Source organism: Leguminivora glycinivorella, chromosome 7 (assembly GCF_023078275.1).
Source record: "Leguminivora glycinivorella isolate SPB_JAAS2020 chromosome 7, LegGlyc_1.1, whole genome shotgun sequence".
NCBI classification, from domain to species: Eukaryota; Metazoa; Arthropoda; class Insecta; order Lepidoptera; family Tortricidae; genus Leguminivora; species Leguminivora glycinivorella.
Genome location: NC_062977.1, coordinates 10,509,013 through 10,535,501, shown reverse-complemented (window position 1 = coordinate 10,535,501; position 26,489 = coordinate 10,509,013). Strand labels below are relative to the sequence as shown.

General features: G+C 36.4%; 1 protein-coding gene across 9 annotated transcripts in view; it reads left to right on the top strand.

Annotated features, from left to right (window-relative positions):
* LOC125227821 (phosphatase and actin regulator 1) overlaps nucleotides 1–26,489 on the top strand; it is a 79,492-nt gene that overhangs the window by 6,051 nt on the left and 46,952 nt on the right. For 5 of the 9 annotated variants that reach the window (XM_048132183.1, XM_048132176.1, XM_048132178.1 and 2 more), the window contains exons 2-4: nucleotides 2,416–2,517; nucleotides 24,210–24,377; nucleotides 24,890–24,988. In XM_048132183.1, the coding sequence (XP_047988140.1) occupies nucleotides 2,416–2,517; nucleotides 24,210–24,377; nucleotides 24,890–24,988 (369 nt within the window). Of the gene's footprint in view, nucleotides 1–2,415; nucleotides 2,518–7,024; nucleotides 7,204–8,894; nucleotides 9,061–12,037; nucleotides 12,342–24,209; nucleotides 24,378–24,889; nucleotides 24,989–26,489 lie in introns of those variants that run through there. The other 4 variants (XM_048132184.1, XM_048132181.1, XM_048132180.1 and 1 more) reach the window with 4 other exon arrangements.

Here is a 26,489-nt window from a genome sequence, read left to right as displayed (position 1 = left end):
CTAAAAAGCAAAAAATAATAAACCTTTGAATTCAGATTTCTTATCGTATTGCAATAATCTAAACATCCAAATTATAAACAAATCAATTATTTTTGGAGTCGGTGCCAGCCTGCGTATGGTTGGGTGGGGCAAACAGGCAATAGCAAGGCGACGAACAGGTCTGGTACCGACTGCAAAAATAATTGATTTGTTTATAATTTGGATGTTTAGATTATTGCAATACGATAAGAAATCTGAATTCAAAGGTTTATTATTTTTTGCTTTTTAGTTTCTCCGTGTTTTGTAACGCGCTTATTTTTGAAGGCGGTTTTATTTTTGTGAAATACTTTCAAGGTAGCAGTGCGGTGCGGTCGTGTGTTCGGTGTGTTAACTTCTTTAATCCGAACATCGTTTCCGAACGTACGTTGTACCTTCACGCGAGAACTTTGACAGCTGTCAGTTTATGACTTGTGATATTTTTGTTCTGTATTCTGTATGTTTAGAAACAACATACGAGCTGTAAATTTTTGTACCGAAAGAATATGAACTAATAACACTTTGTGAAAATGAATTGCACTTTAGAAGAAAGCACAACAGAAAAAATATCACCTCTGCTGGAGAAAATAATAAGTAAAATACATGAGCAGAATAACGCGCATGAATCCACACAAAAAGATTATATGTTTATATTGATTGTAGTTTTGATGATTGAAAATGGGTTTATACCTATGACAAGTGACTCAAAGCTGATACACGATGTTGAATCCCTTGATGCAGAGCAATTGACCAGGTGGAAGAATAACTCGTCTATTTATGAAGCAGTGTTTTCTATGCCTGGTATGGCAAGCTTTCCACTTAAAGTTATAATGAGTCCTTTGGGAGCAATGGTACTACTCAATGTTTTGATCAACAATTTAGATTCTGAGACATATTCAGTTTGTTTGCCTGTCAGTAGATATGTTGTGTCACCACAGGCATCAAAAATTCCAATGATTTTTCGGGATTTGAAACATTTGTCTACTGTATTTAAGAATAAAATTTTGTCTGTAGTTAAAAGTATTATACTTACACAATTAGGATATTCGAGTGCTAGTTTGATTGGTGTACCAGAAGAAGTGTTTTTAAAGATTATGTTGTACCTTTCTGTTAATGAAATTGTTAAATTATCAATGCTATGTAAAAGATTGAATTATTTAATAGATAATGAGACTCTGTGGCATGAGTTGTGTAAAAGAGATTTTAGTATTCAGCTTCCATCTAATTCTGAAGACTGGAAGGAGGTTTATAGAAAGTTATATACTGCAGAACACAACAGAAAACTGCCAGAAACTCACCGTTTAGCTGGGAGTATGCATGATCATATGGATTATTCCGATTTTGTATCTTATATTGATAACCCCATGTGGGATGTAATAATATAAATGAAGAATGAAACATTTTTTATTTACTTACCTTTTGGTAGACCCATTTGTTGGTTGTGCTCAACATAAATATTTTATATCAAACTTGACATTGAAGGCTCAGTATTGAGAAAACATGGAAAGGTGTAATTAACCATTTCAATACCATTAATATCAGTAACTATAATATATGTAATTTTCAATTAAAAGGTGCCACATTGTTGCTTAAGCTTAAGGAGACCATAACAAGTAATTTGTATAACAATACAAGTTAGTTTTATCCTTATTGTATGTGTCAATGTGTACCTTTTACTTGAAAATGTCACATATATTTAATATTTCTGTTGGTAAATGGAAATAGAGCAGAAATATCAAAATTAAATATTGGTGTGAAAATTCTAAAATTTAACAATGCTTAAAATGCTTTGCTTTTTATTTTTAAAATATATAATTGATTGGTTTCTTAGTGGGGTGACACATATAAAACCTAATTTCATGAAGTATTTGAAATATATTAACCCTTTTCAAGATATATTACAATATCCTGACCACATTCTAATTTAATTTCCAAATTAGATTGCACTTTCTTAAAATCAGGGTTAATTGCCAATAAATGGCCCCCATGGCCGGTAAATTGGCAAACAAAATTAATTTGAGCTCAACAGGCCAGTTGTTGAGAGATGAACAGTAATAGAAATTTTATTTCTGTTTATAGGTGAATTCATTTTTATCACAGAGTTACTAATTTACTAGCAATTTACCCTATTTTACAAAGCTGTAGCCTAGAAAAGGGTCAAATATGGAGTCAAAATAATTATTAGACAAACAAAATATAACATAACATTCAAAGATAATGTTTTATTTACAGCCACATTAGCAAATTTGTAATTTCTGATTGATTAATTTTCTATTCTCAGTCATCAATCATCAATTTTTATTAAGACAGTCAATTTATTTATATTTTTGTTTAGTTATTAAAAAAAAGCATATATTATTGAACCACTAATCTAAGAAAACAATTTCAATTTTGGCTTAGGTGACAGCAGTGACAAAACAAATCTGGGTGTTCCCCCTGTTGGAAAAGGTGGACGGCATTTGTCCATACCCTTTGATTCGGCGACTGCTAATGGTGATTTAAGTGAGTACTAAAATTTATTGATCTCTTTTAAGATACTCAAAATAGATCTTTGTTCGGATGTATTGGCCATGGCAGTAAAGAAAACTTCAAAGTATTTTTACTTGATTCTTGAAATATCTGTTCATGTGTAAGAATACCTGTAAATTTCAGTGTGTTATAAAATATTAGAAATGAAATAAAATGGAAGGACACAATTTCCATATAAAATTGTTCGCAGTTATGAATAAGCATAGATTAAATATAAGAAGATCATACCATTCCATACATTAAAATGCGACCGCCTAAGAACGCGCATACACTACACCACACATAGATGGCGCCACAAAAAAAAATGTCTTGTAGCTTTCGATTATACTTGTCGATGGCGTTAAGTGTCACTTTTGGCATAGATTTATCGCTCGAAAGTGACATTTAACGCCAATCTACAAATAATCGATGGCAACAAGGCATTTTTTGTGGCGCCATCTATGTGTGGTGTAGTGTATGCGCGTTCTTAGGCGGTCGCATTTTAATGTATGGGATCGTATGATCTTATATTTAATCTATGGAATAAGGCACCCTCAGTTTCTATTATTTTATGTCACACTGTAAGTTCATGGAATATTGCGTTCTACAATAGGGTACAATACCATTTTTATTAGGGTTCCATATCAAAAAGGTGCAAAAGAGCCGTATAGTGCGGTTCGACTCTGTCCGTTCGGAGAACTATAGCTAGGTATCGATTTCAAATTCGGAATATTTATCTTATGAACATTGCTAACCCAGATAAATTGAAAGTATTCTTTTACACACCCAATGCAACCTATACACAGGTTGCGCAAGTTAGTAAAGCAATTTACCGATAGATGGCGCGGTTCACAATACTTAAGCCGTTTCTGCTTAGGTGCCAAAATATTTAATAAATTACCTGATGTAATAAAAGGCTGTACTGAACGACGCTTCACTCATGAACTCAAAACGTTTTGCACAAATAAACTACTACTCGGTGAAGAGTTTTATGAGTAATGTGTCAAAATAAACCTTGGATGAGAGAATTATTATGAACAAATTAAGTTGAACGTTAATTATTAATTTATTTATGTGATTTAATTAATTAATTGTTAATTTTTATAATTTAATGTAATGATTTTATTGTGATTTTGAAATACTTATGATTATTTTACCTACTTGTAAATAGTGTATGAAAGATGAATGTGACGATGTACAATTAATACAAATAAATATTCTGTTCTATTCTATTGTTACAGTTGATATAAGATTATTGAAAATTGAACGGAATACGCGATTTATTCGGACTTTAACTTGACCGTTTTATTTATTAATTAATATGGGATATAGGTGCTTAACTGTAAAGTACCAATTTTTAGTGTGACTGTGTAATAACAATAACTAACTACTACAATATCTTTATAAACATTAAATAAATGTCATATACAAAGAAAAAGTGACCAAGGCCTCCAGTGTTCCGAGCTGGAATCGAACCAGCGTACTCCGCTTACCGGGCGATGCCTGAACCACTCGGCCATCGGTGCACGAAGGCAAGGGTCGAAATTTCCAAGTATATGACATTCCCGAAGGCTCGTGGCGCCCTCTGCCATCCCTGAGGTAGAACAGTATGGTTCGACCTCCTAGCTGAATCAACTCAGGTGATTACAAGCTAGCGAAGAGAGATGGCGCTGCCATTCATACTCTAAGAACAAATTAAATTATTTTCATAGAAAATATTTTAACTTGTATTTTTTAAGTAGTAACACTACTATTATGTTATAAACATTAAATAAATGTCATATAAAAAGAAAAAGTGACCAAGGCCTCCAGTGTTCCGAGCTGGAATCGAACCAGCGTACTCCGCTTACCGGGCGAATGCCTGAACCACTCGGCCATCGGTGCACGAAGGCAAGGGTCGAAATTTCCAAGTATATGACATTCCCGAAGGCTCGTGGCGCCCTCTGCCATCCCTGAGGTAGAACAGTATGGTTCGACCTCCTAGCTGAATCAACTCAGGTGATTACAAGCTAGCGAAGAGAGATGGCGCTGCCATTCATACTCTAAGAACAAATTAAATTATTTTCATAGAAAATATTTTAACTTGTATTTTTTAAGGGTGCTTTCAAAAAAAACGTCAAAAGAATGTAAAATTGATAGTTTTAGTCGGTGAAATGCTACACTTTCCGTTATCCAATAGATTTATTTAGTTCAAGTTTCAGTTAGAGCATCTTTTTATCTTGATTTTTATAAGACTGGATTTTTGAAAACTAACTCACTAAATTAATTATGATTTTTTCTCTAATGCACGTTTAGCAAAACTCACCTATAGAGCTGAATTAGTCGATCTTATTTGTAAAGTTTGGACAATTTTGAATACTAAAACAGGTAAATTTATAATTCGTATATCCTGTACTACAATCTTCTCAGACTACATTTTTATTATAAGGTTTTGAAAAAGAGTAAACGAGGCTAAGACGAATTCAATTTTTTTCAGAAATTACCTAAAATTAAGTGACAATTTCTTTGAAAATCTACATCAGATTGAAGTAATTTTTGTACTTAATTAATCTGCAACGTTTACCTAAATTGCTGTTATGCCTTAGTGATTATAAATTGCTATTATTTATTTTTGGCAATTTTTTGAAAACGAGCCTTCATCGGTACAATTATTACCACTTTTGGACATTTTCTCATATTTTGTTAGACCAAGTAGAAAAAGTCCTATAATGTGATATATATTTGTAAACTACTCGCAAAGCCCTTTAATTTGATACCACACACGGTATGATCAAGCGCTCGGTTGCGATTTCACTGTTTTTCACACGAAAGCCCTCTTAAGTAGTAACACTACTATTATGTTATAAACATTAAATAAATGTCATATACAAAGAAAAAGTGACCAAGGCCTCCAGTGTTCCGAGCTGGAATCGAACCAGCGTACTCCGCTTACCGGGCGAATGCCTGAACCACTCGGCCATCGGTGCACGAAGGCAAGGGTCGAAATTTCCAAGTATATGACTTGTACTTGAAGTTTTTTAAATTAAATTATAAAAACTATGGAAATTGTAATATTAAGGTATTTCATCGACTTCTGTGGTAGCTTTACTATCTTAATTCAATTAATGGTAAATCGCGTATTTAAATTTGATAACATTTGAACCCATATGTACTTATTCGGTAATTGCGATTGCCAACTACGTTTATTTTTAACCGCCTTCCAAATCTCAAAGGAAGGGGTTATCAAGTCGTCTGTATGTTTTTTTTTTTTTTTTTTTTTTATGTTTGTTCCTCGATATCTCCGTCGTTACTGGACCGATTTTGAAAATTTTTTTTTTATTGAATGTATATGCATACAGATTGGTCCCATTTTTCTCAGAACCCAGTTCTGATGATGGGATCCTGGAGAAATCGAGGGAACTCCTCAAATCTGAAAGGCATACATATGGTGATTTTTGTGTTTTTAAAGGAACAGCATGCATTTACGTACGGAACAGTGACGTTTGGTGCAGTGGAACTCCTGATGATGGTCAGCATGGAACTCCTCAAATCTGAACGGCACACTTATAGTGACTTTGGTATTTTTATAAGAACAGCATGCACTTACGTCCAGAACAGTGATATTTGGTGCAGTGGAATTGCTGATGATGGTCAGAACGGAACTCCTCAAATCTGAACGGCACACTTATAGTGACTTTGGTATTTTTATAAGAACAGCATGCACTTACGTCCAGAACAGTGACATTTGGTGCAGTGGAACTGCTGATGAAGAGTGAGCCGCCCCTGGTTAGAGTTCCGTTCTGATAATCATTCTCATCTGTAAGTACTTCAGAATCATCCAGATTTCAAAATTGGTTCAGAAATGACGGAGATATCGAATAACAAACATTAAAAAATATACAGACGAATTGATAACATAATCCAACATTTGAAAGTATTTATCACCAGAACCCCAAAGGAAGGCGGTTTTTTTTTTCTTAAAAATTATTTGCTTATTCTTTTATAATTTTCTTATTTAGTTATTGCGGTTTCAACGTAATAAATATTGCATTTACCAAAATACTTGGCTTAACTACTTGAATGGCTTTTTCAGGCGAAAAATAATCCATAATTAAATGCGAAACAGGGCTCATTATCCTTCAATTGGACAAAATAGCATTAAATGTGCTTAATAGCCAGAATGCTGTGCCCTTAATAATATGTATTCTATAGCCAAAGCCATATTGCGAATGTCTTGAAATTATAACAAATTAGGATTTATTTATGAGTCTCGAGCACAAGAATAAACAGACAAAAGTAGTATTAACCTTTGCGTGAATAGGCGCAGTTTAGAAGATGTACGAGATTAAGTAATGTAGATAGAGATAGAGTTGTCGGTATAGGTGGTCGGAGCGGAGGATAATACGCGCGGAGTGGAGCTGCGTTTAAACGAGAGGGGTGCGCGGGATGCGCCGCGCAGCCTCCGTCGTCCTCGCCTCTGTGGCGCCGCGTTCGGCGAGTCGCCGCTAGCTGCGGGAGCTAGACGCCACGTCGCGGGTGCTCGTGGACGTAGGCTCCGTGCCGCTGATGCTGATGGTCTGGTGTAGGTGAGCGGCGCCGTGGAGGGCCCGCGAGCGCCGCGCGACCGACCGCCTTGGCGGTGCTACGGACCCATGCTTACTCACAGTCGCTCCGACGGCGATTTCCCCATTTACGCTAGAGGTGAGCGTATCCTCTGTATCTCATACGTGTTGTTGTCGTTGTGGTTTTAGATCTAGTGATTAGGTTCACGCATGAACGAATCATTTCACTGCATTTCATCTCGCGTCTCTTGTTTTATCGTCATGTTATTATGGTCGTTCCTTAAATTTTGTGATTATGTTTTTGACTGAACATTTATATACATAAACTCATTTGTGATTTATTATATGTCAAGTAATATTAATATTTCCGTTAGCAGACTAAGAAAATCTGTACTCCTTAATCAGATAATTCAATTACTAGTGGCGTCAGTTGGTCGCGGAGCCCCCGAGAGCTTTGCAAATCAATATTATAGCGTATCTGTGTTTACAGGCAGCGTGTTACGTTCAGAATGAATCGTTGCTACTACGGCCTAACGTAATGAATTTACAAATAGGTGGTTGATTCACAAGACTTTTTTTGTTATTTTGTTCTCATGGCCCATAATTTGTTTATGCATCAGAGGCTCGTCGCGTCGGCCGTAATCGTAAACCTTGAATTTAGGCTTGGTCGCGTATGTTACACGCTACGCAAGCTTTAAGCTTGGAGAGTATGGTTGGATTATTTTCTAGGGCAATATAGTGCCTATTTATAAATAAAGGCTGCACGCTTAATCTCCCAGTAGCAGGCAGCTCATCCAACCAAGTTAACGCGGTGCACGGTCGTTCGAGCATTTTATTAGCCCCTGCCTACAAGACGAGCCACTTTAAACGAAGCTACTAAATGATGTGTAGGTATCCTGTGCTTTGAAGATACCTTAGAATTAATATTTCCTTATATAGTGTTGTTCACCTACGTGTTTATTATAGGTACATCGATATGTGCATTAGAAGATAATATCTCCGATCATAAGCTAGTCAAATCCTAGGTACATCTAGTGAATGATAAAATGTGTTTCTATAATATAGATTGCAAACGACTACAACGTGTCTGATGGTATAGGTAAGCGATTACCTCCGCCCATGGACAACTCCAATCTCTAATACAAGAGTTATAAAAGCGTTGCCGGCGTTTAAGATAGTAATATAATTTTCATAATGGTTTTATATTTATCTCGTTGGTCTAACAAAGTATCGAGCAGTGACAATAAACTTACTAACAAGTGTAAGTACCTACCTATATTGAAGCCGGCTTTAATCTATAATGTCTCCTTAAGAGTTAGGGTTCATAGTTTTCACAGAAGTCATTATATTTTGAAACTAACCCGGTGATAAAGTAGCAATTAGTAAACAAAAAAATTTGGAATGTATGAACGCAGACAGACATGGACATGACTAATATTCTGGCGTTACACACCCAAAGTCGTTACACGAAGAAGTCACGAACTACACATTAGTAGAAAATAGTTTAATTTGTTTACTATACGTTAAACATTACTTGTGTGTAACATTGTTTTTATATGAGAAGCAACTGAGAATGAGGCCAGAATTCCTTCGACGAACCTAATTGGCCGAGATTGACGAATTAAACTTTCGTCAAACAATTGTTGATTTGCCCTTGTATTTTTTAAGAGGCGATTGCTAAACAAACCAACGGAACGTAGGCATTCTACAGAAAACAATTTGATAAGCAGTGCTGAAGTTTTATCACTCGCTATCTAATCTATTGAGACTGTTCTGTTTGTAATACCTTAGTTATAATTCACATTTCAATGTATTCGGTCATTGCAATAGTCTAATGTTGTATCTCGAACGTGTAGCTGAGTGCTCACATCGTGTTGTGTCAACAGTGCCGTGTGTGATATGGATGACCTAGTCGTCAGCTCTAAAACGAGGCACCGACCCATTGATGACGATACTAGAAGCGACTCCGGAATTTTAGATAAAAACCAAATATCCTGTAAGTGAATTCCTGAATTAATGCGCTATTGTAGCGATAGCATTTTATCAGCTTATTCCAACTTCCATTCTAATCTTAGTAAACATAGTTGTTGCATTTGTTCACTCAATTTGACCTAAAAAATCTTGTTCATTTTGACATAGTAAAAAATAGTTTGCAAAGGTAGAAAGCGGTAGATTTGCTGTAGTTATTTATGCCTTTTTAGAACATCTTCACGGTGTCATAGTTTCGACACGTCACAGTCAATGCTCTGATTTTTATGCGTATTAAAAACGAAAGTAACTAGGTATGTACAAGTACCTTAAATATCGTTTTTAGTTTTTGTTTAAAACCAAATATGTATTCATGAAATTGGCCTCTGTTCGTATTATTTTTATCAACGTCAAAAAACTTCTAATTATAACACTATTTGTGAGTGTGTTTAGTAAAACGTCCCACATTGTCGGTTACCAGGCGAGATTTACTTATATCTTTGTATGAATAAACTGACAAAGCGGCTTTATAGCAATCGACAAAGTGGGGCGTTTTCCCGTGCACACTCACATTTTTAGACAAACATCATTTATGAAGTATTATTAGATTTATTAGCTATCTGTTCTCTATTACCCTTATCCATAAATGAGCTAGTTTATATCTTATCAGTGTTTCAATAGTTAAGTACTGTCTACATTAGAGATGGGCCGAATATGGCCTTTGCCGAATACGAATATTCGGCCGAACATTCGGTTCAGCTCTTACCGAACCGAACATTCGGCCGAATATTCGGCTACGCCATATTTTTAAAGGGGATGTTCATTAAAACTATTAAATGATTGATAATTTGGTTACATAGGTAATAATATGTTACTACAACTATGTTTTTATGATTTAGTGGATAACCAAAACTTAGTTGAAACAACTCTGAACTCTTTTCAACTCTTAAACTACGGTTTTTTAATTTTTTTACAAAACATTTGTATTTAATATTCTTTTTAGTAGTTCCTTAGAAAGCTACTAAAATAGGAGCTTATTAGGTATCAGTGGCGGAGCGTCAATACAACTCGATTCCCAATTCCCAACGGGTTCCCTAAAGTTCTTTAGTATCTGTAGAAGTCCACACAAAACAGATTCCAAAAACCCCTCCGGCTTTACCAACGAAAATTTTCACGCCCCGCCACTGTTAGGTATCCAATGGAATACGTAAGATCTTCATTAGTTACTTACTTTGTTTATTCGGTAAATATTCGGCAATGCAACCGAATTATTCAGCCGAATACGAATACGAAAAACTTGCCGAATAAGCCGAATACCGAATATTCGGCCCATCTCTAGTCTACATATATCTATGGTGTATCTATCATACTGGCTCTTGCATCTTATGGCAGTCCTAATATTCGTTCATAACGGATTTATCCGTTTGATATTGATGAGCTAGTTCAAGTAATACTACTTCATAGCTTTACATTTATTTTGTAGGTATTTAGAATGCTTTTTTTAAGTAACAATTTTAAGAACATATATTTTTAGTTGTTATTAGGAATATTATTTCTAATACCTATGGGAAGTTAGTGAGTTAGTGATAAAGGACCTGAACAGACTATTAGACTAACTGCAATGCAGCTGCAATTTTGGGAACCTAGACCGATATCGGCGATATCCTATACCTCTACATTAAAGGCGCCATCTTTGCCATCTTCCTTTAACATCCGATATCGGATAGGGTAATGTAAAAACGCTCTCGGGGTCATTGTACGCCGTCTGCAAAGTATCCATACATTATAAATTCAAGTTTACTGATTTTAAGAGTGTGTAGCCATAGTAAAAGTTAAAAAAAAAACAATGAAAGAATTTGTAAGACATGAGATGATTTTCATGGTAGGTATGTGTATGTACATATGTATAAACTCTAGCTTGGAAATATTACTTCTTAATTGCTTAGCATAGCAGGTACCATCATTCATCAGGCTGTGCACTGAGATTTAGACTATTACCAAGATACAAGACCCAATGGTGGTCAGTAAAGGCTGCAACCTGCAAGAATGTATGAAATGAACTATTTCGAGTGCATACGTCACGTACCCAGTTTTTTGCTCCAGTGTGATTTACCTGAGGGGATTGCATTCGCGCCGTCAAATAGCGCGGGATTCTTGTACAGTGGGGTTGTACTTAATAATGTACACCTGCCCAAGCGGGGTGCGGTGTACCACAGACGTGTAGATAACAGACTGTCAGTTCCCATTAAATGTTGCGGTGACTAATCACTTTGTAGATGCTGCCACCACGCGAGCTAGGACTAGGAGTCAAGGCCAGAACTTTCACATGTAGATAACTGAGATAATTAAATACCTTGTTTTTTATGTGTCTAAAACTGAAAACTAATACAACGCTACCTACAAAAATTTTCACAATTGTTGAAAAATAAAACTTGTCATAATATCATGGGTTCTACCATGGACTACCATGTTCTACTATGGTCTAGAGACTAGTCTAGAGTTACTAGAGTTAGAGACATCAAATTTGCCAGTATTTATAATATTCTTGTCTCTGGCTGTATGCTCTATTCACCGCACATGCACGGTCGGGTCGCCGCGCCGGGCCGACCGGCGCACCGTGCTACCTGTCCAGTATCCAATTTAATCGATTTAAAGTACTGGCGCCAACGCTTACCCATCAACGACATAAAAGTACTCAAAACTACTACACACTATAAAATGCACATAAGCCGTAACCGCAAATATCATCATTAAAATTACGAGGTAATGATACGCTACTACTGCATTGAAAACTATACTTTATTACCATGTCTTCCATAAATATTCAAGTGCTCTGCGCGCACAAATGAAGCAAAACGAAACACTGGCTCAGCCGGTGCATTCACGTGACGAAGGAGACTCGCCACAGCCCGCCGTCGCCACGGCCGAGGCGAGCGAACAACCGTCAAACAGGCGATGCATTGCAACATGCAGGAGCGCGAGGCGGGGCCCCACTCTGCCCCGCGACGCGGCCCGCACGCCAGTCCGCCGATGCGCGTCCCTCGCGACGCAGGCATGAGAGCCTCGTGATTATTGCCGCGCGCCCGCTTTGTTTGTGTTAGTGTTGTGGTGGTGACACTGAAGGATGTGTTCGGATATGGCTGTGCACAGTTGACATGTCGCTTAGCGCGCCGGCCCCGGTGGTGCTCGGCGGTAGGGCTGGCAGCCTCGACCAGCTCGATTTCCAAGAGCGCAAGCAGCTGATCGCCAGCTCCCTGTCCCTTACGGACTTCTTGCACGTCGGGGCGAAGGAAGTCGCTGCTGTTGCCGGTCAGTCCCCTTCCCTTACGCGCCTAGCCACATTCCTAACAATAGCCTTGCGAAACCAAAGGCTCATGCATGACATTTGGCCTCCAACATCAGTACACACAATATGTGCGCCTGGCGCACTAACGTCACACGCTAATGAATTAGTACTCTAGTTGCTCAGTGCCGAGTGCCTAATAGTTTTGTAGAGATAAACTCTTTGACCTGTATTTAAAACACGTTAAAATTAACTTTGTACCATATTAACAATGAATGTGTTCTAACAAAATATACCTACACGGAATTTTGTTTTTCAGACATGAGCTTAAAATATAGCGGTAACGTTTTGTCCCAACTTTTCAATATAGTTAGTATGTATAGCTACAATAACTCGGTAGTTCTATATGTGTACCAGTGAAGTAAAAGAGTAAACAATGTTATCTGCTTGCGTCTCATTACTCAATAATAGCTGCTTACTTTAGATAACGACTTCTAAGAATTTGGTATTGTGTAGAGCAGAATTACCCTGCGAAAAGATGTTCCATTGTTGCTGTTTATCTATTGAGTATTAAATACTTATATGTACCTAACTTAATGTATTAAGTATACAACTTCGGTTTGTTTCTGGCAGAAAACATACATGGTATTACATATGTAATTGAATGAATCAGCTGGCATTTCCTAAGGTACAGCGGGGCAAATCTTGACTGGGGACAATTGTAACTGATCCATTTTTTCCATTGTTACACTATGATGGTGAGTTCTACACGTATCCACTGAACACGCTTACCCTATTTAATAATGCAAACATTATAAAACATGAAAAAAAATGGACCATATACATATTTGCCCCCCAGTCAAGATTTGCCCTGCTGTACCTTATATGAATTGTATAGTTAATGTTTAAAGTCCATTCAGGCGATTGTCTGTCTATTTCAGAAAGAGCCCCGATAGCAAATTATTTTTAACCATTTGTTACAACTTTAGACATCCAGAATTGGATATTGGTAATTCAAAAACCTGTAGGTATCAGGCTTATTTTTGTAGCCATGTTTACGTGAACTAAAGTAACATCTTTAAAAAACAGGCAACATTTTAATCCGTATTAAATTCGGAACCTGACGTAGGTAAACGATGCTATATTTGTACGTACATTTGGCAATCACAGTTCATCAGTACACGGTTTCGAGTTTTAACAAAGGGTCGTCGTTCGTACCAGCACAAATTATACAAAAGCACGAAATGACGTCATAAAAGCGGACCCCGAAGGAGTGGTGTCGCTGAATGAGAGTATTCACAACGCCAGAGTAACCAGTATAAGTCAGAACCATAGTAACGCAAAGCCGTTACAATCTAGAGGTTTAAGTTATGTCAAAGTCAAGCTCACAGTTGTCAAAAAAAAAAGCTGAATTAGGCAGACCGTCTATCACCAGTCTCATACGAATCACATGATCGTTAACTCTAGCCTTTCGCGTGTCGACATTTTTTTTTTCACTAAATAGTAAATACTTATCTATTTATGATGATTGCAACAAAAAAGACCCCAATATTTAGCATTAAAATAATCCATTATGTAAATTAATTTCAAAAGTGGTATTTCTAACTTATATCGAAACAGGAACACAAATAAATAAAAAACAAGTACCTATCGGTATAGATATACAATATGTGTGTGTAGTTTATTATTGACAATATGTATTATTTGCTACAATTATGTTTCATTTTCAGTTACCTATTTTTTTAAAGCCTGCAGTGCCTGCACCCACTACTCTTTCTGTTTAGCCTGTTGGTTGACTGGTAGAGAATGTCTTTAGGCATTAAGTCCGCCATTTGTACCTACTTTATTTGTTATATTGTGCAATAAAGTTAAAAAAAAACATAACCCGGATATTCTATAATTAATAAATTATTAGTTATCATTTGTTTCTATTAACAAAACACATTGCACTGCCATCTGTTTCTAGTTTACCAAATATGGTTAATGCGGATAACTGATCGACCTCAAGTTTGACTCGACAGTCATGCTAAAAGCTGCTTATGCTAAGGTCAAATTGTAGGTAAAGGTCTTTGCTATTACCGTTTATACATTTGTTGCATGACGGATACACTTATCAGATTCAATGCTTTTTATTCGTATGTATTCAGTTACATTATACGGTAGGGGATATAAAAACGTACAGTTTCAAAAGACATAAAACGTTATATAATCCTAAAGGGGTCGTCTATATTAATTATAATTATCAGTTAAAATCAATTTGTACTTGAAATGTCATTTTATCAACGTCATGGAATATTCAGTCAGGAGTGAGCGGATCAGGGTATATTCAAGGTGTTGGCAGGAACTGGAATCTTCAGAGTCTTCAGACTCTAAGTTTGAAAAATGTCTAATTCGTCTCGGTTTTACAAGACCTTGTAGATACTTAATAAAATCCGAATCTTAATTCTGGTGTTCTTTTTGTATCTGTTTTAAGCTGATCTAAAAAGGACTGGAGTCTCCGAATAGCTACTATTATGCTTACTGTAGGAACACATCTCGCTCTCGTAAATCTCGCTGCATATACGCACTCCCTATCTTAATTTCCAATTAGTACTCGTTTTCCCACGTCTAGGTGCACCATGCTAGCTAACTACGCGAAAGTGAAAATACGGTTTTCCACCATTCATAACTTACATCGTGTTTTATGTAGAGCTATGCTCCGTACTTTCACTATCTTCATCTTATCGTGTTGCAAAAATAGAACGTACATTAATTAATGTACAAATTGAAATATGATTTTATCATTAGCTAACACTAGCTATGTTTGTATAGTCAGTGACAAGGAATTCCTTGCTTGAAACGGTTAATTATGCCAGTTACGTTATACCTAAAATATGAGAAAAGGATCCGTATTTATTAAGTAGTTTGCACGAAACGTTACACATGCAATGAAATCACAAGTTTCCCTGCCAAAAATGTTGGTGAGTAGGTACGAGTAATTATTGACTTACGTTGTCAATAATTAAAACGTAACGCATATTTTACCTAGTGCCTTGTTAATCTGAATTGACGCGTCCTGAGCACACCTCGGACACTGGCGATCAAATATATGAAAGAGGCGCGTTCCTAGCACACAGTCTAAGCTCGTGTAGGTGAACGCGTACTATGCTTGTTATGACAGGTCGACTGTTAGCGTTTTTGACAGGCGGTAACTGCGAGGTAACCGAGACGGGGTGGACGGCACTTTCAGCGGGGAGCGGGAGTGGCCATACTGTACGATAGTACTCTTTATTATATGTACTGTGAATGACATTGACTGAGCATTAAAGAACTTAATTTTTAATTGGATCGCTGTGTCGAGGTTTTTAGACTGTAGAGCAATGAAATCGGAGTCAAGTAAGATATATGGGAGTCTCATGATTGAACCTAAGTTTAAATTAACTGACTATTTAAATCATATTCCGGAACACGATCAGCTAATGTGGTTTTTTTTAATAAAATGACTTTATCAGTAGGTTATCTCTTATAGGTAATATGTAATGTTATATGCCTTATTTCATGTCGTATTATTCAAGTGATGATCTCATATCGATGATTGTTGTGTTCAATACCCATTTATGACAATACCGTTTTTTGTGCCTCACACCAAAGCCCATACGCGAATCTTAACGAAGTCATCGACCTCTTGTTATGGATCGATTAATGTTTTGTCCTAATTATAAAAGTTGAGCCGTTCTCAAAGAATACCATTTGTTTTCCAATTAAAAATTGCTTCTATTAGAAGCCAAACCGATGAAACGAAAAATAATTATCATATTATTGACAAATTAAGTGTATAATACACTACTCGTGTTTGATTTAAAGCAGGTGTGGTATTAGTTTTGTTCTCGCTCAAGACTTAAGTGTGCCTACTCATACGCTACAAGAGGAGCATACTAATTATTACTGTTTAAATAATCTTGTTATGCAATATAGTACTTTACTATGAATCATAATGCACGTAGAACGCATTCTTCACTGCTGTTGCCTACTTTAGAATCTACCTGTGGGTACCTTATGACTTATAAGGACGTTATTAATTAACTGTGTTTTGTTATACCATTCGAGTTAATTTTTTTCCTGATTTTAAAGTCTAATACAGTTTTCTGGCTAATCTTGTATCTAATTTGGTTACGGCCCAACGTGTAGAACATTAAATTTATGACCTTTTTGTGTGCTTCCAAGCCTACAAGCTTCAAGAATATAACAGCCAATTTAAAACTTTTACAGTATGTTGCTCAGAGAATTCGCATAATTATATATCCACTAGGTGCTCTGTATTCAAGAAGAAAGGCGTCTTAGCATAACTTAATGCATTATGTAGAGCAAATGTCAACGCTCCCGGACCGTTCCTCTCAACTAAACTTGAATCCAAGCCTGCAATGATAAGGATCTCGTCAATCTTAAAGAATAATTTGGTGGTACATTCGCACAATACTCCTATTGAGGCGTGATGGCACATGAATAGCGGTTTGTCGAGGACGTTGTTCATTATAATAACATTTAGCCTAACCACTATATGAGTGGTCTTTGACTAAACTTAATTGTTGTATCACTTCAGATCAGGATAAAATTGAGATGAAAATGTCTCCTGTACTTTAACAGTACAATGCTGATCTACGATGTAAGCATTGCGATTACGGATCTTGAGTTCAACATACACTAGAAGATGTTTTGTGAACTGTCGGTGTTGCCTCATCGATCAAGCTCGCGTGGGCTGCGAGACATCTGCATGACTCATTCCTTATCTACGCAATTACGGGGTTTTGGTACCGTAATCTGCCTCTAACGCGTCACCATTGTCACCAACCTTCAACTTGGTTTCGCTATTGGTTTGGTTCGTAGTAGTTCGTACCCGGTAGTTATCGAACTGTGATAACGAGCTATATTATCGATATTGGATATAATGCGTGATACGCATCGAGTGCCTAATGAGATAGTTTTCCAAATCGTCCAGTAATTTATTTTAGCTACTCATTGATTAGGCATTTCAATTCTTTGTTGAAGATATAAGTAATAATGCTAACGTGTATTTATAGGACCTAGGGCATCAAGGCACCATTGGCAATGAATATGTCCCTATAGCAACACTAATTTGAAATTATGCTCTGCATTCAATGTGACGATTCTCGATTATGAAAAAAAAATGTTATCAAATGGCTTAATCACTAACGTCCAACCATTAAAAACTTTCCGAACTCACGGTTTAGCTATCTACATATTAATTGAACTCATGTTACAAAAAACAACATTTATTTGGAAACATGTTTGTAAACTGTAGGTGTCAATTAGTAACTAAATTGTGTTGTTTTGGTAAACATGACTGTCTTTAATGACTTGTCTGGCATGTAGCGTAGTAGTTACTAGGCGTAGTTAAGTAACAATAATGGCATTTTATCTGAATAATTACGGCCATAAAATGACGTCTATTATTTATCATGTCTTTTTGAAATTGACCAGACCAAATACGCGTTCAGCGAGTTACACACAACAGAGTGTAAAGGGGGCAATAGCATAAATCAGTTCAGCGGACGATATCAGTAGCCTATTTTGTTCGCCACTTTTACTTTTTGGTGACGGCTTATATTGTCCGGCGAATTAGACGTTTGTGGGCATATTTAGTCTTGCTGACATATCCGTAAACAAATGATAAACATTATTCGAGTATTCTGTTGAACTATATCAAAATATACTTATTTAAGTACTGCTTTTTTTATGTAAGTGCTGTTATGTTAGGGCTTTTATACGAGGGCTGATTGAAAAGTTCGCGCCTTAAGTATGAAATCAAAACCAAAGTTTTTTTATAATATTTTTATTTCTCTACGTAGTCCCCGTTAAGGTCTTTGCACTTATTCCATCTGGATTCCAAAGCCATTATACCACTTTAAAAAAAAAAATTCTCCAGGCCTTCAAAATAGGTATCCACTTCAGCTTGGACCTCGTCGTTGGTCAAAAATTTCTTACCACCCATGTGTTTTTTTAAGTTTGGAAATAAATGGAAGTCCGATGGTGCCAAATCGGGTGAATAAGGCAGATGCGGCAATAATTCAAACCCGCAATTATGAATTTCTGCCATTGACTTTAGTGACTTATGCACGCGTGCATTGTCCTGTTGGAAAAGAACTTTCTTTGTCAGCACTCCAGGTCTTTTTACTTTCAAAGTCGACGTAATCGACGTAAAAGTTCGCAATAATAGTCCGAGTTATAGTCGTACCTTTTTGGAGATAGTCAACCATTATTACACCCTTTGCGTCCCAGAACACTGATGCCATAACTTTATTTACCGACAAAATGGCCTTTGCCTTTTTGGGTGGCGGAGATCCAGCACGAACCCACTGTTTTGATTGCTGTTTAGTCTCGGGCGTATAGTGGTAAACCCATATCTCATCCATAGTAACATATCTGTCCAAAAAGTCTTGTGGGTCAGCTTCATACAGGTCTAGACAGTCGCGTGAAATTGTTAGACGAGTGATTTTTTGTTCCACTGAAAGGAGCTTTGGAACCCATCTCGCCGACACCTTGGAAAACCCTAATTCGTTAACTATAATGTTTTGAGTTTTTTCATAGGAGATGCCTACGATGTCGGCTATTTCTCTCACTTTTAACCGTCGGTCTTGGATTATCATTTTGCATACAGTTGCCACATTATTTGGATTGGTCGCAGTAGTTGGCCTCCCGGAGCGAGGGTCATCTGCGATACTGACTCGTCCCCGCTTGAATTCAGCTGCCCACTTTTTTACCATCGTATATGATGGACCGGATTGCCCTAATGTACACTGCATATCTTCATAAATTTGTTTCGCAGTCAATCCTTTTTCATGAAGATATTTAATTACATCACGTTGCTCCAAATTGTCCATTGTGAAAAAACTGCTTACACGTATTTTTAAATGAGAGGAAAAACTTATTTTAAAATATTGCATTTAATTAAAATTTCGCGGGATGACAACTAAATAATGACAGTTCAAAATGACGGCAGAAAAAAGAAACTAAGTTTTTTTTTTAATGGTCAGGCCGCGAACTTTCCAATCAGCCCTCGTATTATAAATCTATGTATTTTAACCATTCTCCAGCACGAATAAACAAATGCCTACTAGGTATTGTTTTTCTATGCGGTAACGCTGCTATTTATTTAATTTCGTGATCCGTAATTCAGTACAACATACCATACAACTGATACAAAGTTGGACATTGATACGAGTATGATTGTTATATTGATGATAGTATTTTTCTTTATTACGAATTTAATTTCACGTATCTACTCAAGTTCTAATAATTATGGTGACTTTTCGATACGGTACGAAAAGAGGATTGGGTAGTAAATTAACCAATCGAACTGTTACTTTGTGATTGTTTATCTGGGAAATGAACATCTTGGGGTAAACGTTTCTAGTAGTTGTACCTACTGGTAGTTCCATTCTCTATAAGTCAATATAAGAAATTCGACTGTATTTGTAAGTACATATGTATAAACATAATTTATTCACAAATGTTCTAACAGAGATACCTAATAGATCTAATACGTGTCCCACGAATCAGACATCTGGTTTTCACTTAGCCCTACAATCGTGACGGGTTCCTTTCTGTTAATTAAACGGGTGTCTATACAGTCTAGTCATCTAGTGTCTAACAATTTACAGTTCAAACAATGAGTCCATGATCGATTTGATTGTATCTTTCCGCCACACTCCACACACGGTTGCACGAGTTCGACGCGTTCAACTCTTTTACCTGTCTCGAACCATCCGGGCGTTTCGTGCAGGTAAAATAAAAACCGGCCAAGTGCGAGTCGGACTCGCCCACCGAGGGTTCCGTACAAACTTTCTTTCAAACTACCTAGTAAAAATAATCTCATATTTCTAATGACTTGACTAGAAGACAAAAGTATAGGCACTAATGAGTATTATAGTGTATAGCGCCATCTCCCGGTCAATTTGCTAACTAATTTGCGCGACCTGGTTTTTCAGGGATAATCCATACTTCCATACTAATATTATAAATGCGAAAGTAACTCTGTCTGTCTGTCTGTCTGTCTGTCTGTCTGTCTGTCTGTCTGTCTGTTACGCTTTCCCGCTTAAACCACGCAACCGATTTTGATGAAATTTGGAACAGACAATCTTTAGACCCTGAGACAGAACATAGGCTACTTTTTATTTCGAAAAAAAAGGGATGAAGGGGTTGAAAAAGAGGTTGAAAGTTTGTATGGGATTTCTTAATTTTAAATGATAAAACCATGAAACTTTATATTTTAGCACTTGATAAGAAATCATTAAACATATATTTAAAGTCACATACAGGTCGAACGCGATTAATTAACATTATTTTTACCTTTAAAATAAACATGGTGGGAAATAAACATTAACTAAAAGCGGGTAGATTATATTTATTTGTCTACCCCGAACATTTATATAAATTAATATCGGGTAGTTTTGTGTTGTTTACATCTCCGGTGACATTTTGCTGGGACGTCAGTCTTCCGCGACCACGGCCAGTGCAACCTGACCGAAACGTTGGGAAAAAAGGTAAAAATAATGTTAATCGCGTTCGACCTGTATGTGACTTTAAATATGTGTACAAAGCGCGAGAACTTAAAGTGTTATATCATTAAACATCTTGATAAGGGATAGGGATAGGGATAGGGATAGCGATAGGGATAGCGATAGGGAAAGCGATAGGGATAGCGATAGGGATAGGGATAGCGATAGCGATACGGATACGGATACGGATAATATGGGTATCGTTAGCGGGATACGGATAATCGGTCGGCGGTCTCTTACAATCAATGTGCTCTAAGACGATCGTTGTTTGCTTGCTTGAAGATTACGTTTGCGATAAGTATAAGCAAAATGTAAAAAATTGTAAGGGATAATAGAAAAAAGTACTTTTTACCCACCGATCATAGTGTCGAAATACGGGCTATGTGGGATGTTTATAAAGGTTTCCCCAGCGTATATAGAATTACCTACGCTGTGGTCGATGTGTAATATTTCTACAATCATTGCAAGCAAAAGTATTATGTGCAATCGAAATAATCGCAGATAAATATACCTACAGAGAAACCTACGGTCCCTACGGATCCAAATGAAAATCTTAATGAATACTTTTATTACGCGGGCGAAGCCGCGGGTAAAAGCTAGTTCTTTATAATGTTAACTGATTTAAACAGTTTTTACTTTATTGGACAGAAGAGGGTTACGTAACACCTCGTATTAATTTGAAGTACGATATACATCCGCAAGGGTGGGTAAATTGAAAGTAAAAATCTGAAAAGTTTTTTGTGAATTAAAAAAAAAGTATTCAAAATACAAACACAATTATATTTTTCCTGTAATATATAGCATAAAACCAATGTTTACTAAAATTTCCATAATTTTTCGTTGGTAAACTTCGGAGATAAGGGGGGGGGGGGAACGGTATTTTTTTTTACATTTTCCTTCAAAATTCTTTTTTTTTTCAACACAAAAAAATTATAAAAAATAGCTTATTTACGTTCAATTTGAGCTCTTTCCAACGATACCCCACTTGACCTAGTAACTTGAAATTTACAGTTTGCCCCCCTTTCATTTTGGCCATTTTCTACAATTAAAATTAATATATTTAAAAAAATTATACTTTCTATTTGTAGAGGTTTACAATGTTCACAACTATTCCAAATTTCAAGTTGATAGCATTAGTAGTCCTCGAGATATTTAGGAATGTGACAGACGGACAGACAGACGGACAGAGTCGCACCATAAGGGTTCCTGTTGTACCTTTTTGGTACGGAACCCTAAAAACTGGAATGGTCCCAAATATGGAAGTGCTTCCCTCGCCTCGCTGCGGGTGTACTCTTTGAACCTTTCTTATTTTATTTGAAACATGATGGAATGACACCCTAAATACCTACACTTGCCCGTTTTTTATTGCGTGGTAAGTTATAATGAGAGTCAAATTTCCTGGGGGATTAAAAAACACATTTTCATTTAAATTGGAAGTGTTTCAATGCTCGCATCGCATAGAACAAAGATTGTAATTCATTTTAATAAGAGGAATCCAAGAATCTTCTAACTCTGGAACAAAAACTGTGCACTTCGGTATAAGAATGAAGATGTTACTTGAATATTAAATAAGTAATTGAACCGTGTTTTGGTTTATGCATGGCCTGACCCAAAACTTTCGACGGTTTATCCTGCACCGGCTGTGATAACTAACAACTGTTAAATTTGATACTTATTTAGTTAAGTGCTGATTTATAAATCAACGTCCCCAAACTGTAGATATAGAATTGTACTGTATAAGTAGGTAATGTTAAAGTTTTCTCTTTTGTATGTTCCCGTTGTTATTGTGATGGGTACAGACAGCCTTTGACAATAGGCTCTCGACATAATGGGGCCATTTATTCTGTCAATGTAGATATGTACGAGGAGGTACATTGTATGTAGGCGGTGTAGGTGTTGCCTTTATATACGTGACGACGTGTGCCATCTTTTATTTTTTAAATTATTACTGACATTGAATTTATGCTTCGTAGTTTCATCATTTGACAAGATTTAGAACGTAAACAGTTATATATTTGGTAACTATTTAACTATACATATCATAGCTGTTTACAGATCAACTGTAGTATGCGTGTACCTATGCAAGGACATTGCTCTGTTCATGTATGTTGGAGCAGTTTGATCAATAAAATTCCGTTCTTTTTGTTAGGTACGTCAATAGGTACTTACCTTACTTACTTACCATGCTTATGTTTCATTAGAAATGTAGAGTTCATTTTTGAGAATTTAGAGTTCATCCATGCCTTTTTCTTCCTATTACTTGATTTTTAATGATATTTTACCAGTTTTTCAAGTGGGGAAATAGTTATTCCATATGAACTGAAAAACAAACAAAATTGGTCAGTTAATTCCTTTGAGTCATGGTCTACTTTAAGCACTGTAACTAATTTAGTTTTGCCAGCGCTAAAGAACGTAATTGAACCCTTATGGACCTTATAATTTTTAATGTACTATGTACGGTCGCCCAGCCAACATGCCAAAATTATTATGTATTTGGAATGTTGGATTGCCAAGATGTTTGTTAACTCTACTGTAACAGACATACATATAGGTAAAAATCTGCAAACTTTCGCCAATGAGCGTTCTTGATGGATACAGCCTGACCGATACAAGTACTATGTATTTATATTGCGAAACTTTATTTGTTATTTATCTACTTACATATTTCCATTACCTTTTGTCAGTAAATACCTTGATCACTTAGTAAATTTAATTTTAATGACCATTATAACCAGAGGGCGGAATTGCTCATGGCAAAAATCTAACGTCAATAGAGATGGAACGTTAAATTTTATCGACTATCGATTAAACTGAAATTATCAGTACTATATTGTTGAGTTGTTTTCGTCGTTAGTAAGACAAGGATACTTCTTTATCCATTTGTTGACTGTTTTTCGTTTTGGATTAACCATTTTTTCAAACGTGAATTACTTGCAAAAGGACTAGTGACAGAAATGGTAATTAAATGTCATACAATTTACTTTTAATCTAATCAAAGAGGTCAAAATCAAATGGTCGAATAACTAATCAAAGGTCAATGTTAAAGTCAGAAATGTAATAGATGACTGAATTTATCGATAGCTGAAAATGTCGATAAAACTGAACGTTCCAACTCTATTGACATTTGATTTTTGCCATGAGCAATTCCGCCCTCTGATTATAACGGTTGAAGAACTTGCATGAATTTATTCGCTACATTTTTCCCTATATGTAGATTACAACGAATCTAATTCAAAATTGTATGGAAAATCTTGAATACTCTAAATGGGGTTGTAGATTCCTAAATAAGCGATCAAAAGTTACACACATTCTAAACATTGTATATGTTATTGTTTACAGCCAAGAAACAAAATGGCACAACAGTGCGCACCAACAGCCTGGGGTCGGGCGCGCGAACGCCGCCGGTGGAGCGGACCAAGTCCAAGTTCTCGGCTCTCGGTAGACTCTTCAAACCTTGGAAGTGGAAACGGAAAAAGAAGTCGGAGAAGTTTGAAGCAGCATCTAGAAGTAAGTTAATATTGCAATATTATTACATTAAATATAGTAACAGGAGGGTCGATTGATAGTAGGATGGTTGTCTAGGTGCAGATGACGTCCAAGCTTTTTGTGCTTTGTAACGTACTTAGTCATTTTCAACCTTTATTTTCCGATAAGTACTCATAAATCGATTAATAACGAGTAGAAAGAGGTTTGTCCCTTTAATTATTTTGCATGTCCTAAAATTGCCTACCTACGGGTTTAGGAAAATATGTTTTAATTTTTTCCTGCGCCATTTCCCATCATCTGGGGTCGGCTCTCCTTGTCCGTTTTCTCCATTCCGGGTGATTTTGGGCGGTGAAAGTTATGCTATGTTATCAGTTAATTTAAATAAAACTCCTAGAAAAACGTTTCATTAAGAAAAAACAAATTTCACCACATGTCAGATCTTCTGTAATTAGAAATCGTCGATCGTAATCATAAAAATGCCATTTTATATCTTTCGATTAAACCTATTAATTATGATATTTTCTTCTTTGCAGCTTTAGAAAGGAAGATATCCGTCCGAGCAAATAGAGATGAGCTGGTGCAGAAAGGGATCCTCCTGCCGGAGAGTCCCATCGCGCCGGTCCCCGAAGCTAGTAAGACAGCTCTGTTATTTTTGATTTATAAAATAACGTTTTATTTACTATTTCGGCACAAACCAAGGATAGTGTTTCTCTATCTATCTATCTAATATCTTTTAGCAAGCACTTCTTCCTATATATATCTTCTTGTCTTGACGACCGGTCTGGCTCAGTCGGTAGTGAGTAGTGACCCTGCCTGCTAAGCCGCGGTCCTGGGTTCGAATCCCGGTAAGGGCATTTATTTCTGCGACGAGCACAGATATTTATTCCTCAGTCATCGATGTTTTCTATGTATATAAGTATGTATTTGATCTGTGTAAGGTGTCCCCAATATTTATTTATTTATTTATATATATACTTACCGGCAATCTCGGAAACAGTTCTAACGATTTCGCTGAAATTTGTTATGTGGGGGTTTTCGGGGGTGAAAAATCGATCTAGCTTAGCCTTAGGTCCCGGAAAACGCCAGGTGTCAAGGTTACGAATCCCGGCCAGAAATAATATAGTATTTTATACAATCGTGATATAATACAAAGCTTTTCAGTCGAGTACCATGTTTAGGCCACGAATGGCCTAATAGTATGGTACGAGAGTGAAAAGCTTAATTATATCACTATTGTATACAATACTTTTTCTATGAGTCATCATCTTCATCATCAATGGACGAAAAATATCATCATTCAAGTTAACCGGGAAACGCGAATTTTCGAGTTTTCGAACTCTGAGCGAAGTGCGATCGCCCAGGTGTTATAATTATTTTTTTCTACTTGTCGACTGTAATCTGTCAATTAGGGCACCACAGACTAAACTATAAGTGCTAACTTTTCAGTGTTGGATACACTATGGCAGTTCCGACTCAATTATAATTAGCTCATTATAGTTGACTTTAGTTAACTGTAATAATTTCAAAAATAGAACTTCATACAATTTCTATACTAATTTGCGATACCTGGCAAATTTTCCTGCATCTGAAACACATTTTTTTATCTGTCGCGTTATCGGCCAATCAGACGGTTATTACAAACAATTGGTTGCTAGGTAATTCGATGTTGATACAACGGTGAACGACTCTATTAACATTAATTTTAAATTGCATGAATGATGATATTTCCGTCCATTGATGATGAAGATGATGACTCGTAGAAAAAGTATTGTATACAATAGTGATATAATTAAGCTTTTCACTCTCGTACCGTACTATTAGGCCACTCAGCAAGCTTCGTGGCCTAAACATGGTACTCGACTGAAAAGCTTTGCATTATATCACGATTGTATAAAATACTATTATGTATTTCATTATTAAACGAGATCCCTATTTTCTTGTCTGCATTTAAAATGGTTTTGATGTTATTTAGTGAGCAAAATACGTTGAAATTGAAAAAGTGATAATCATGTCATCCATTTTTGTCTTAAGAGGATTAATGAGAGACAATCGATTCGAGTCGAAACTTAGGGCCGGACTTTCCGCTTGATAAAAAATAAAATCATCAACATCGACTAGGTCTGATATGTAGGT